The sequence below is a fragment of the Trachurus trachurus genome, assembly GCF_905171665.1.
Source record: "Trachurus trachurus genome assembly, chromosome: 3".
NCBI classification, from domain to species: Eukaryota; Metazoa; Chordata; class Actinopteri; order Carangiformes; family Carangidae; genus Trachurus; species Trachurus trachurus.
This window is the reverse complement of record NC_139893.1, coordinates 30,827,347-30,842,906: the sequence shown is the minus strand read 5'-3', so window position 1 is coordinate 30,842,906 and position 15,560 is coordinate 30,827,347. Positions and strand designations below refer to the sequence as shown.

General features: G+C 43.6%; 1 protein-coding gene across 1 annotated transcript in view; it reads right to left on the bottom strand.

Annotated features, from left to right (window-relative positions):
- The window catches only part of mpped2a (metallophosphoesterase domain containing 2a), a 71,838-nt gene extending 56,573 nt beyond the window's left edge, over positions 1-15,265 (bottom strand). The window contains exons 1-2 of the mRNA XM_083993971.1: positions 14,979-15,265; positions 12,106-12,368 (exon numbers count right to left, since the gene is read on the bottom strand). Of these exons, the coding sequence (XP_083850097.1) occupies positions 12,106-12,218 (113 nt within the window). The 5' untranslated portion in view covers positions 12,219-12,368; positions 14,979-15,265. The remainder of the gene's footprint in view (positions 1-12,105; positions 12,369-14,978) is intronic.
- Positions 15,266-15,560: the final 295 nt, after the last annotated feature.

Sequence of the window (15,560 nt, the reverse complement as noted above, 5' to 3'; positions counted from 1 at the left end):
TTTAAACTTTTAAGAACAGTTAAAGGCAATTTTAACCGGAAAAGACAAAACATAATATCCGTCTTTCTCAATGGAAATAAAACCTCATTAACCAACTTCAACATATAAACCTTTCTAAGGTTTTTCACCAGTTCAGACATAGTCCCAAAGTTTTCAGTTTCCGGTGCTGGAAAACACGAATTGTGTGAACGCGAGATGAACTAGAAGCATGTGACCCATCAAAAACAGGAATGTTGAACCCTGAACATGATGGCCCAGGCCGTTCCTAAACCATGGACACTCATTTAATCCTTCAACAGGCTCCACTCCTCTAAGAGATGCTGAACCTGGCTGCAGGGATTTGCAGTCATTCACAGTGGTGAGGTCCAACTCTGATGGTGGCTGATGAGAGCTGGCTTGGGTCTGGCACTCCAGCTCATCATCCTGTGGGCACTGGATGGGACTCTGTGCAGAACAAGCAGGATGTTCCACACCAAACTCCACATGACTTCCACAGGCTTCCAAATATCTCTGTTTGCTGCAGCGTGGAGACAGTCTCACTGAGAGTAACATAATATATTAAGACTGGGTTGAATACGCTGATGTCCCGCCCGAGTCCTGGCAGGGTTAATAGGGTCAACGACCTCTGAGCTGCCCACTTGTCTCAGACAGAAATGCATGTCAATCACAGTCCTTTCTCTGCTTCCATCCAATTCGTACCTGCCGCCACCTGCTGCTGACGGATTAGCCTCCTCCTCCTCCTCCTCCTCCTCCTCCTCCTCCTCCTCCTCCTCCGGCCTGTTCCTTCTTGTTAATGGAATTGCCCTGCTAATGATTTTTCATCAATGAGGCCACCAGTTGGGACACAGCCACCTAACCCCTACCATGCCTCCACCCCACAGGGGTCAAAGGGGAAATGTGGAAATAGACCTCTAATCAACTAAAGCTGACCTGCTCATACGTGACAAACTGGGTGGAGGAGACTCACCGGTTCACAAGCGAAGCTCAAATCAACAGCATGAAAAATCTAAATCGTGAGTTATTATGACATCTCACTCCCTGAATTTGTATGAAACAGGATCAAGATCTGAATTACCATCGGAAAATCTTCGGGTCCTGCAGGATGTAACCACAATACATGTGCTGCTTGAATTGCTTGAAACAATTTTACAACAACAAAGAGAAAACTTAACAACTTTGATTGGTAAATCATTTGTCACACAAAGAGGTTAATCCCTTTTGTAGATCCAGTTTCTTAAATTTGAATATTTCTGTTTGTTTGATCATTTCTTCTGCCAGTATGTTTTCCTATTTCTAACATGACAGGTGAATCGATCCTTTGAGAACTACACAAATAATGATATAAAAAGGAAATATTGTAGAATTTTCTTTCTGCATGTATTTATCAACAAAGTTAAATACTGTAATGCAGACGATCTATGACAGAAGTTTATCTTGCTGTGACTTAAATCTGAGCCGAGCAGGACGAGGAGGACCAATTCTAGACGAGTGACACCTTTGATGATCAAACCTAAAATCACAGCGGCTGATTAAATGAGTGTAAACGAAGCTCTGTTCTTCAGCGCCTCCTTGTTGAAATCCACAACAAAGAGCATTAGAGAAAATCTGAGGTTTGTGTGTCCACTACAGTAAAAGAGAGTGGCAAATTTCAAAACCTTATCACGGCTGAATTGGAGACAAAATACTGAGCTCACACTCTTTTTATCACCCCTTTCACAGGAAACATCAAAACACAATGATCCACGTTTCCTGTCTATAACCTCTGCATCAGTTCCCCTCCCCCTCCAATAGACTCTCACGCACACACACACCGCTCACTCATCCACGGTGCAATACCATTTCTCCGAGAGGAGCAGAGAGAGCGCCTCTCTTATCTTCTGCGTTTCAGCTGTCTGCGCTAATTCAATAAACTTCAGAGGAACAAAATGAACACAGGAATAACGGAGAGGGGGGTGGTGGGTGGCGGTGGCGGCGGCAGAGGTGGGGAAGTCGATTGCACAAGGGAGTGGAGAATGAGGCAAAGGTGGGAGAAGAGAACAAGAAAACAAGAAAACCCAACAGGAACATGGGGGCAAAGCACAAACAAAATGTAGATGCGCAGCAGATGGAAATTCACCAGAGGGGGGGGGGGGACGTGAAACACGAGGACGCCGATAGAAACATTCAAATGAGAATTGATTTTAAGGAAAATATAATGCCCCCCCTGCCCCCGACACACACAAACGCACACAGCGACTCCATTTGTTCAGGCAGGGTGCGTCAGCGTCATCCCTCCCCGTTACTCCCCTCACAATGGCACACAAAGCCTGCACTGGTATATCAGCGCCGGAGAAACCTTCCGGCGCTGCGCTGGGAAATAAATTGCTTCTGCTAATGCCCCTTTCATTATGGCACAGCCCTTAATTGTGCTGCTGACAGTCTGCCTGGCTGCAGGCCTGATGGGAGGAAGACTGAGGAGATGGGCGCAAAGTGGCTCCTGGGGCCAAACGCCAACCAGCACACCGCTGGGAGAGGTAGAAAAAATAAGAAAACAGTAGAGATGACATGACTAGAATTACTAAGATTTACTGTCTGATTTGAGTCTTTCTCAGTCAGTATCAGTGTATCTGTTTTTTGTTCCTTTAAACTTTTACAGGTGAACTGCAAACTGCCTGGGTTTAATTTAGAAATTGTGTCCTTACACTGGTTGATCCACAAGAGAAAACTAATGTTAGTGTTGTGTTCATTCAGTTCGTGGCTCTTCTCCTGTTTCTACAGGTTTGCTCCACACATCACTGTGGGACTGACGGGGGCTTGTGAAAAGCAGAAAAGTGTGTAATCATTCATCGGAGGCTTTTTACCTTTTTCTAGAGTTTACTGCAGTGCTGCACTGAGGCCATTTTGAATAATAAAAAGTTATTTATCGTTGAGCCTCCAATGCAGCGTTGCAACCATATTTGAGGGATTATTTTTTACTGCGTAATATCGGTATCAGCTTCACATATCCCATATGAGCCCATAACCTGGCTAATAACAAAGTACAGAAGAAATGTAAATGAACTTTATTGCACCTTGTCATGTGAAGGTTATCACTTTAAGACCCTTTGATGGGCCAGTTTTGTACCAAGGTATTCAAACCGTTTCCTGGCATTCAGGCTTTTCAAAGATATTCTCGCACAATTAGTATAAAGTACTGAACTTTAATGGTTTTCTGGTACTACCAGAAGCCAAATTATGCAGGTTAGAAACCAACGTCAGATTCATCATCATGTTTAAACATTTTTTTAAAGTGTAATTTAGGAAAATTTCTTGTACAGCTGCTTTTATATTTAACCCTTTTTTAAACTAAGGTTTTTTTTTTTTTTAAGTGTGTTAAATTATAATGTTAATGTATAGTACAATTTATACATGATGTGGAACTTACTTTTCTGACAAATGATGAATTGTAAATGAGGAAATGTGCATGTGTCTGCGTCTCTGCAGCAAACACAAATACCTGCATCACACAACTCGATGGAGATTCAATCATGAAACCTATTGGAATACATTCTTGTTCATCAGGATCAATCAAACCAATGGAAAACACCAGGAAATGATCCTGTTCACGCACGGTAGAAAAATTTACCTGACTGAAAAGTCAAGACTCTAGGTTCCCATGAAGAGTTAAGTAAAGAGATTAAATGTTTCAGGTTATGATACACACACACTGATTACCAGTAAAAGCAAACTGAACAGACTTTAAGCTGCACAAACAAAAGGACTTGTCACGTTGAGGAGTTGCAGGCTCAGACCACTTCACTTCTACTTCATGTCAAAGAGGAAGTGACATCATCAGGCGATCGTGCCCTGCGATGCCAGGCTCCAGGGACTCGAGGGCCGAAAATCTCAAAAGACATCAAAAGGGCTTCAATCTCAAAAACAGCAGACCTGCCCAACGTCAACTGTCACTTAACCCACAACTACCACCGACTCCACCACCTCATCGCAGGTCAGGGGTGGAGAGGGAACTTAATCAAGGGTTCTCCTGTTACAAAAGCCCCTCCACTCCTGTCGGCCGGGCGGCGGGCGGCAACAGGCCGACAGAAACAAAAGGTCGCGCGATGGGGTCGGCTCTTTGTTCTCAGAGGAGCTGAAGCCAGACTGTTGCTGCTGCCGCTCCACAAACTGTTTGGCGGGAAAATAACGCAAGGGATGTAGCCGTGAGCGGTAAGGATGAGGCTGCCGAGTTAACTGGAATCCTTTTTTTTTTTTTTTTTACTTGCAACATTGATTAATAATCACAGATTGCCACACTGCTTTTCAATCCCTGCCAAAAAATCCTATTGTGGCACATCAATGGTTGGACCATCAGCCTGAGTTGCCATTTCATTTTCATTCAATCACTTAGTCAGACATTAGCTGTCTTCTGTTTGGTAAAGGGGAACGAGGAGATTGTTCAAGCTCTCATAACGTCATTTTCCGTCCACATGATAGATGATGTTAACGTCCATTCGAGAGTAATTATTTCAGTAATTTCACCTTCAATAACCTGTATAGCCCAATTCATCTCATACACCATTGGCGCCATTTTTTGTCTGCGGCAGATTCACCCACTGAAGCATACACACCTTAATCCTTCATGCAGGCAGAGATTAAAAAGTCTGCAACAAGTGCCAACAGACCAATTGGAGCCATGCGATCCCATACAGGTGGAGAAGGAGCAGAGAAACTTCACACAGAGCTTGTGCGGAAAATCAAGAGTGACATTCGACACGGGAAAGAAAATCCGACACAGGTTATAGAACAAAACCCTGACCGTGTTTTAGTTCCTAAAAGTGGATCATCATCTGTCATCTGGAGACACTTTGGATTTAAATCAGGCGACCACAAACATGAGCGGATCCTGGTTGGTGTTTAGCTTCAGGTCGTAGCTGCACCACAAACTAATAATACAAATGCATTGCAACAATTACAGCAAAAACAGTAACAGAGAGGAGCCCCTGCAACTGGAATACAACAAGTAAAAACAAATGTCTGGGCTCAAATTCTAAATTCAATAGTTGTATTTCTTGACAGATAAGTGTTATTTATAGACGTCCAACTATTACTCCAAAACAAGCAGAGTGTCGTCTGTTTCCCAACAACTGGTTCAAGAGCTCAGACGGCGAAAAAGCAAATGATCCACTAGAAAAGGCAGGTAAGCGCTGCTCTCCGTCATTTTTTTGCTTCCATCAGATCTATTAATGTCAACTAATGCTACGAGGAGAGGGTGAGAAGCTGACACTTCTGATGCGTTCAGTGGTAGATCAGGCAGCACATGGAGTTTAAAACATTTGTTTGCGAGTCACACTTTGTGTTTTTCCACAATTAAATTGCCAATTATCCCGACATTTTCATCTTCAAAGTGACCTCTGCTGCTGAGGGGCTTGCACAAACAAGGTTTAACTTGTTTTGCGCAATGAGATACAAGAAAAATACGCAGGGATCCCTCCTTTGGAAATAGGAGCAGAAAAGCTACCATTATCAACACAGAGAGGGAAATGTCCTTTTTAATTATCATCTGAGCACTTCGACTGGGTCCCTCCGTCCCGTGACGCTAAATGCCAAGTATCTTCTCTACCTCTGTTACACTATGAAAAAAAAATGTTGATTTACTTGCAGAAGTCATTCACGTGTGTGTATACAACACTGTCAGTTGTGAAAATGTTCCTGTTCTTCTCACTGTGAAGAAACAGATCTTATAAAAATCATTATTCCAAGCTACTTCCTTAACCACATTTACAGCCTGCTCCCCTGCACCACAAAAAAGGAAACAAGACATTTAAAAAAAAAAAAAAAAAAAAAAACCTCAAGGAGTTCATTAATAAAAACCAGGACATGTTAGGACGAATGTGTGAAGGCTGTGTTCTTCTTCTCCTTCCTCACCAGCGTGTGTGGATGCAGGCGGCGGCGTCATTAAATGATTCATACTTATGAGCTCCTCAATTATTCAGAGGGCGGGAATAATTAACAAGGCATCTGGAGGAGAAGGAGTTTGTTAAATGTGGAATTTTTATTTGTGTGTGTGATGTTGGTGTGTGTGTGTGTGTGTGTGGGGGGGGGGGTGTTCAAAGAATTTTCATTTCCCAGCATTAAAATTAATGTATTAGAGCCCAGGTGTCTTAAGTGAGTTATATTTAAATGGTGAATAAATAAGCACCTGAGAAGGAGAAAGGAAAAGAGCATTTAACACTGTGTGTTTTCTCTGGCGTGTTTACAGGCAATGACTCTGTGTGAAGAACCACAGGCTGACTACTGTGTTGTTAGGAGGAGATATTATAGGACAACCACTGGAAACGCTCCAGCCTGATTGGCTGCTTGGTGTCCACATTGTTCCAGTTAATAGTCATTGCATTAAATTCATTAACAGAAAAAAAAAGTTTTTTCTTGCACTGCAAATACAAATCGACAACAATACCGCTGTGGTTATTGTATAAGAGTGACACACTAACCGATAATGTGACATTGGTGTTAAATAATAATTACATTTAAGTGCCTCTGTTTTGTCATAGCAATGACAGTAGGGCAAATGATTTTAGCGCTTCCATGATAGTGAAGACTGTGAAACTCTTATTTTATCAGATTAAAGATAATTTAGGTTTTTGTATTCTACTTTATTGACGCAAATCACTTTGTGTAAAGATTTTATTTAAAAAAAACAAAATAAAAGATCTTAAGAAAACCTTGCTATATCCCTGAAGTTAAGGAGTTGTAACTAACAACTTATTTTGTCACCGGAACCTACACTGAGATACGATAACAACATGAGAATCGACACTTTTCAAACGATTTCCCAGCTCTATGGGAAACATCACATTTAATCCCGCAGTGTCACTTTTACAAAGATGGATTTAGTGTTTTTCCAAGACCCAGTTGACAGAGCTTGGGGTTGAACCTTAGGCCGGTTTAAAATGTGAAATATAAAAACAAAGTAGGAGGCAAAAAAGAGGCCAACTGTGAAACTAAAATTGACAGATAAAGACGCTGAGGTTTATATTCACAAAATATGTTTCCAAAATGCTCTGGCAGCTCTTAACTCAGCAGAGTCCCACTGTAGGTGCTTTTTAAGGGGAAAAAAAAACACTAAGCGACGAACGTGCAACAACTTGGTGGAGCATGTGGTTCTCTCCAAGGCACCGACAGAAAATCAGATTTCCTCTTGGAGTAATCTTAAACCCATTGCAGACAAGCGCGCACACACACACACACACACACACACACACACACACACACACACACACACACACACACACACACACACACACACACACACACACACACACACACACACACACACACACACACACACACACACACACACACACACACACACACACACAGTGTCATAAAGAAAGTTCAGGAGTGTGATGTAAGAGTTCCACAAATGACTGGAACAGGAGGGAACATACACTTACACAAACTCTCCAATCACCATTCACCTCTAATGACACAAACGTGTCCGCCATCACCGACCCTGGCATCGACCAGGAAGAGAGTCGGCTTCATCCGCTATCCCGGCCTTGCTGGTTTCCCATGTTGTGCCCATCCGGTGGGAATTAAATAAATTAACACTCTAAAGGCGTTAATGGCTTAATGCAGTTAAGTCACCGAGTGAGACATGTGAACACATCTGTGATCAGGATCAACCACAAACATCGCCAACCCCTGCACCATCTTAACGAGGAGGTGCCCTTGATTAGCTCCATGCATGGATCACTCTTCTCACTCCAGTGGTTCACAGACATTTTCTCTTTTTTTCATGGCTCCAGTGCCAAATGAAGCACTTTGATTTGTACTCAAATTTGTCCTGAAACAATTAGTCAATTAACCGTAAATTGATTTATCATCAGTTGTCACTTTTCTTGGACCATGTTTTAGGGATCAACATTAAAAATAACAGTTGAGTGTGTATATGAATAACTGCTAATGGAAAATCATTAGGAATTTAAAAGTTAAATCAAATTGTTTTTAAATTAGTCAAGGTCAACCATCTACTGAAGTCCAGAAAAAAAGGATTTTAAGCATGTTAAGAGTCTCTGTGTCAGTTTGTCTGTCTGCATCTGTGTGTTGGGCCTTCCCCGTGTCTGGCCCAGATCCTGCTCAAATTGGATTCGAAGCCATTAGTGTCCCAACTCGAAGCATATGTTCCAAGTTGCTGAGCATTTCATTTCACGAGACGACGATGAGGGGGCTGAAGAAAGAAGAAGAAGAAGAAGAAAAAAAAAACACAGACGGCGCAGAAAAATAAACCAGACATAAACAGGGCTGGATTGAGTCTGTCGCTCACTTACAGACGCGCAGAGACGTCCCATGCTCTGAAGAAAGCCCACTTTGACTTCGGGGTCACGTTCCTGCTTGCAACTACCAGTCTGTGTGTGTGTGTGTGTGTGTGTGTGTGTGTGTGTGTGTGTGTGTGTGTGTGTCAGCAAGAGTGTGTACGTGCTCTAGTCTACATGCATGTTTTCATATGCGGTTCAGAGCGATACCTTCCACGCCGCACAAAAGGCGCTGCTGTACTCCATCACAGAAATCTAAATATTCTGTCTGAGAGAGAGAGAGGAGAAGAGGGGAGGGGGGGGGTTAACCATTAGAGCAGGGATTGTATTTCAAAAGACGGGCAACCCCCTTGCTTGATTTTTTTTCCCCTCTCTCTCTCATTCTTTGCTTCCAGAAAAGCAACAACTTTATTTATGTCCAAATACTGTGGATGCAGTGAGAGAGGAACGTAGAGCAAGTAGGATCATTATCTCCCAAATCTAAACAAGCCTTTACTTTCCCAGAACAGAGCTTGTATTCTATAAGCACTTAAACATAGAGGGGGGGATGGGCTTATATGAACATGAGAGTGTGTGTGTGTGTGTGTGTGTGTGTGTGCGTGTGATCCCGGAGTTCCCAGTCTGAGTTTAAGAATGACAGAGTAAAACACTGCAGGCTCTGTGGAAGCCAGGAAACAGCCTAATGTATTTATCCAAACACATATCTGCTGAGAGGCCCCGCGGCTTCAACACATCCCTTTCCTACAGGCGCTTCACCTCTATAATGCTGCCATGGTGAAAGTGGGACATAAAAACTGCAGAGTATGGGCAAAAAAAAACATTTATACCGATTATCTACAAACATTTGGATTTTTTTTTGCTCCAAGATTCAGGGAATTTAATTGCACTTCTGCACCTTAGACACACTTGCAAAATGTTTGTGTTTCTCGGAGCAGCTGAAACTGGAAAATGTTTCCGCTCCTCGTGTCTGACTCATAATGTGTCCTTTTCACTAAATAAACTGAATAGGCTGAACACAGCTCCTTCTTTTACAGCCTCAATCTGTTCTTGTTTGTTCGTCATCCGAAATAAAAACGAATCCGTCTCCAGACGACAGCTGATGAGCCACATATAGAAAACTTTCATATCCAGGATTTCCCCTTCGCGAGCACCAGGTAGGTCTCACTTTGCTTGTTTCTAAATCTAAATCTGCTTATGGTCAACTGATGCAGCGCTGCAGAGTAAAAAGATGAACCAAACCAAGACTTTCCAGGCAGCCGAAAACAAAAACCTGTCTCAGTCGGGCTCTGCAGCATAAAATAATAATGAATCCAAAAATAAACAGTCAAATTGCAGCAAATCTGGAAGCCTGCAGATGTCATTCTGTCAAGTGCCAGAAAATACTGTTTTGTACCATCTATTATTTGCAATGTCAGAAAGAAAGATCAAACCAGAATTTCTTCAGATGAGGCCCGTGCTGTCTGCCGTGTGTTTACCTTGATCCATATTGAAGCATTTGGCCTGATTTATTGCCGCCTTTGTCGACCATTAAAAAAGGACTGACGTAACACAAACTGTGAGGTGACCTTGTCTCCTATTCCACATTCGAGGCGCCGACGCTCACTGTGCTGGCGGCGCAGCTGAGGAATCCCAAAACAACACAGTGGCACAATAACGTGTACGCTGCCAACAAGCACGGGGAGGAAGGTAAGAGTCCCGTTTAGCTGTTTACATGATTCCATAATTTGACCATGTCCCCAAAATAATCCTGTTTACATGACGTGATTATGCACACAGAATTATGGGAATCTGAGTGTCTGAGGTAAACAATACGTTAAAACAAAAAAACTCATCCACTTGTTTGCCAGATGTTGTTGTTGTTGTTGGTCCCCGGAGTGAAGCAGTGCGGCTGGTCGACTTTTTTTGCTTTGCAGCTCTGCAGTCTGCACCGAACCTGCACTGCCGCACGACCGGCTCTGATTTATCTGCTGCATCTATTTTTTCTTTTGACAATGTTCATGTATTCGTACTATCGCAGCCTCATCATGTAAGAAACTCTGATTCAGAGTCTGTCAACATGACACAGACATCCTGACAGACCGATGAAGACTTTTTCAATTAAACTACAAAACTTCAATGGTTCTTTAACTTCAATCTGATCCCAAAATGTATTTCTAATTATCTCTGAGGGCACTCAAGTAAGTGTTAAAACTTGAAGGAATAGTTGTTGAACAGTCGATCATCAAACTGTTTGCATCTTTTTTAAGCAAAACCTGCCTCACCTGACAGTCTGTGATATTATCATTTTAGCTTTGCAAAAGGAACACAGTGGAAATAAGCTTGAAGCTTCACTGTAGTTTTACCCACAACAATATAATTGTATGTCAGGTCTCGGGGATTTCAGAGTTTTGTTTACCTCAGTCTCAAATCCATCAATGACAAAAGACTACAATGGTGCTTAAAGTGCAGTGTTTGCACACCTTGTTCTAGTGTGCTACTTTGTACAAATTAAACCTACACTTGTCTTCAATCAACTTCATGTTTCATTGTCTTGGCTCAATATTTTATCCCTTTATTTAGTACATATGTAATTTAGAAAATGCCAAAGCAGTAGGAGTGTGTGATCATGTTTCTCCAAAATATAATCACACATCTACAAGAAACCAAAATCAAACCACAATTACTGACAAAGAGTCAAGCAACATAAAAAAAGAAGTGACAAACTCATCCTCCACGGTGGCAATGAGAACAGCAGGCAGGCAGCACTCCGGCTGTCTCTTCAATCACTTCCTGTCTCCGCTGCAGGTCAACTTTTTCACACATCGCTCTCAGTGAATGTAACATGTCTCAAGCTCGAACCAACAATCAAGTCTCAAAACCTTTTATAAAAAGATCAAAACCGCTGTAATTGGGAGAGGATGCAAACTGTGTTGCAGCTCTGTGTTCATATCTGTCCACACACAGATAAAAACACACAGCCCCCTCTGATGAGTGTGTGGCGGGGGGGCTGACCGGTCACAACGTTCTGACCCACTAATGAGAGTCAGAGCGTAACCACATCAGACAAGAGGCAACACTAAGCAACTGGTCTTATAAATAAATAAATAACAGCGAAAGCCCTAATGCGAAGAAAGTGTTCATGCACCGCAATGACAACATGGCACAAACGATAACGGTTTCACTGCACGACCACGGACGGACAGAGGCGGGCCGTCCGCCACGCACGACGGGGAGGGGAGAGGCAGCAAAGTCACTAAAGCTTCTGATCAAATCTATGCCAACCATGGGGATCAATTTGTTTATTAGTGATTCAGCTCGTGCAAACACTGCATGGTCGTAAAAATCAACGTGCGTAACCTGCCGCACTCCCCTCAAACTTCCTTTAAAAACAGTCATATTTCCAGACGTTGCACAGCGCAGTTCACGCAGTTTTTTTTTGCTCTCTGCCTGTTCCCTAAAATTTTGCACCGACTGGCCGGCGAACACTCTCTCCGAGCACCAGCCAATTAAATCAAAGTATAAACAAAGACTCGGCATCAAAGAAGCTCCTGATTGGCTTCCTGTTGTACCTCAAATGTCTGCATATCTGCTTTTCTTCTCAGTTTGTGGAATATGCATTCTTCCAATATGTGTATAAAACTTCACAATGAAGCCACCTTAACATTAAAAATGCTGATAAAATAAATAAAAGACAGAGAGCGTATTCGTAAAAAGTTCCATCTCTTGAAAAACAGCCAGGCTGATCCATTAACTTGCTTATAAAGGTGACTCACGATAGTTCACCAGCTCGTGGCAGATGATCCACGGTGTGTGTCAGTGCGAGTGTGTTGTTTATGAAGCTGCAAACACTTACATGTGGACATGTGGAGGTTGGAAGCGGCTCTGGTTGATGTTGTAGTGTGTGAAGGCCTGTGTGGGGTTGGAGCTGTACTCGTCCACCGCGATGGTCACTTTGCCATGAGCCATCCTTCCGTCGTTTGGACATGAGACGCCGTTCGTTCACCAGGATTCAGCAGCGAGCCGTGGTGCAGCAGTCATCCTCCAAGAAGCCCAGGAAGTCTCCCAGCAGCAGCAGCAGCAACCTGGCCGACCGACTCAAACACGACACGCTGCAGTCTGCACCGACAGGAGCACAGAGACACACACACACACATCAGCTGTTTTAAACCAGCACCACAGGGCAGACACCTACATGTGAGGTTAGCCTCTCGGTCAACCAGGAATTAAAAACCTCCCTTTTCTACACATTCAAATTGTTCAAAAGGTTAATAAACAATGGTAAACTAACATTATGTGGCTTGAAACGCTACAACTCTTCTGTGTCTTCAACACAGACGGAGCACACATCAAGTGAAGGAAGTGAATCGTTCTCTAATCACTCAGACACACTGTCTGTGTTGTACACATGGAGCTTCAGTTTCCCTGTAAAGCTTCACAGAGCTCACACTGAATCAGATTTGCTTGATTTTACTTGGAAGAAAATTAATGCCTCAAACACCACATCAAACCATTCTTTAGAAAATCCTAATTATAAAAATGCAGTGAGGCAACTTAAACACAATTAGCAGATTTACTCTACCTTTTCAACACAATATGGCATTTCATTACAAAAAGAACAAAAAAATTAGCTTTGCTCAAAAGTTTGCATGTAGCTTTTCTTTCCAACTGCTAAATAAGATAGTTCACAGTCTTGAAGGCAGATTTTGAAATGCTGCACACTGCTGCTGCAAACTGGTTGGTTTTTATGCAAACTAATACATTCAAATGTAAAAATGACTGCAGGCAGTGGCCTCTAAGGCATCAGCCTGTTGAAATTAAATACACCAAGACAGAAAAAAAGGAAAGCTGCAGGTACAACCTCTGCTGCTGTTAGAAATTGTTCCAAAGTAAAAAGGTAAAACACGACTTCTTTATAACGCATGCATGAAAAAGAGGTATGCTTCCCTGTTCACGACTACACCCCGAAACATGTCTAAAAAATAAAAAATAATATAAAACAAAGATCTGCTTTTGTTATTCTGGGCCTGGTGCTCCAATTCTGAAATGAAACAGCAACTATTAATCTTCCAGCTGAACCGCTTTAGGACCTTTGCACACCCGTACAATAAATACTACACTAAATTAGGTAAAATGGGAAATAATTAAAAAAAATACAGTCTTTTACTCCTCAAATCCAGGAAGGAAAAGCAGCTAAAGTGCAAACGCGGTGCTGCATATTCAGAGCTCACTCACCGGGCTTGGCTGTGCTGTGTGTGTCCCTTGCACCCTGAGCTTCCCTCCTGTCTGACCTCCCTGACTGATAGTAAAGTGGCCACTGTGGGCTTGACAAGCTTTATATACCAGACCTCCTGATGCAGGCACGAGCACAAGAGGAAGAAAGAAAGAAAAAAAAAGGATTTTTTTTTGCCCTCAATACTACAAGTCTATCATCTCTTTTGGAGGGAAATCAGCAGCTCCGCAGTTCATTTGATGGTGAAATCCTGTGATGCAGTGGTTGAGTGCAAAAAGAGAGAGAAAAAAAGAAGAAGCTGTAACCTCCAGTTGTTGAATATCTTAAAAGCAAACATGCCTCGATTTAAAAGTGTAAAAAAAAAAAAAAAGCTGTCCCATTTTCACACACAAAAAAAAACATTGATTCATATTTTCTGGGTCAACTGGATGCTGTTTCCTACAACGTGTGCAATGAATTTAAGTCTGAAAGATTTATGCCAGCCTGGAAAAAAAAGGGTGGCTAAACTCAATTCCTGCAACTGCAAAGTTAAAATACATGACATTATTCCCCGATTCATTGAATCACTGCTGCTGGGCTGCACAGGAGACAACTTCAAGTTTACAAGATCTTCCTGGACCCTTACAAAAAATAATTTCACTCGTGTTTAAAAGCTGCCCTGTCCAATTCCTTGTACACATTTAACCTCAGAAGTCATTTCTCCTCAGGCTACAGAAAAAGAATCTTAAACTTGAACTATTAACTGCTGATGCTGCTGACCAGAAAATGTGCTCCTCTTTTTGCACATATAGGCCGAATAGCTGAGGACGGATTTGTGTGCAGCATGCTTTACAGTTTCCTTGGTGTGTGTGTGTGTGTGTGTGTGTGTCGGGCTGCTGAAACTCGCCTTGCTCGCCTGTCTGTCTGTCTCTACCTTATGGCTACAGTAGCAGCAACTAGCTCTCTAGCTTAGCCTGCTAAACCTGCCCTGGCTGTGGATCTTTCTTTTTTATTATTATGCACGCTGTAGCTTCGCACTGAGCTGCTCTCCTTATACAACCGTCGGTGCACACGCACATTGTCAGTGTGTGTCGTTGGATCTACACAGCGCCATATAGCTAACTTCACGAGTAGAAATCACTCCGTGGAGCAGAGGGGGGAGGTGAAGGGGGTGAAGGCGAATAAATTGACCCTTTCTGATACCATGCATATACACGATGTGTGCTATGCGCCGCTTGCACATATGTACACACACACAAAAAAGGAAAGGTCCGTGCAATCCTGAACTCTGCTCCAGGAATAATAATACCAAAAAAAAAAAAAAAAAAAAAAGCCAGCGAAAGGTGGTCAGTGTCACTGCACCGCCGCGCTAACCTCCTGCTCTTCCTCGTAAATGACAAGCCACCTTTTAACCGACGGCTTTGTGTCAGGAATTTCTTTTTTCCTCCCCGTCTCCCCTCTCTCCCCTCCCTCCCTCTCTCCTCGGTTCTCAAAGCAAAGCGGAAAGGTTGCTCTACCTTCGTCGTGTGGGGTTTTTTGTGCGTTTTTTAAAATCTGGCCGGAGAAAGAGTGTCGGGTCGGGGTCGCCCTCTACGCGGCGGCGGCGGCGGCAGCGGCGGCGGAGGGACGCGGGTCCATGCGGCAGCAGCAGGGGAGCGGGCAGGGTCGTAGCGGCCGTCCGGGGGTTGCGGCGGCGGTCTGGGCGGGTAGGGCAGCACCTTCGACCCGGCGGGACCTCGACTGGCTCCTGTGGACGAGAAACCAGACAAGAGAGCGAGGGGAGAGAGCCGGAGAGGAGGGCGAGAGACACTGACAGACAACAGGGAGGGAGAGAGAGCAGCCTCGGTCTGACGGAGGGGGAGCCGGAGTGCAGTGAGTCGGAGCTGCCACTGGGGTCAGAGAGCAGAGAGAGCAGGAGCGAGCACAACCCCCCGCCACCTCCCGTGCGCGCGCCTTCACCGGCGGGCACACGCGCAGCGAGGCGCGAGAGGGAGAGGAGGAGGAGGGCTGGCGGCGGGAGGGAGGGGGAGGAGTCCCGCGCTGCCTCCGTGCAGCATTCACTTGCTGTCGGAAATGACACTTTGCTGTTGAGATACACC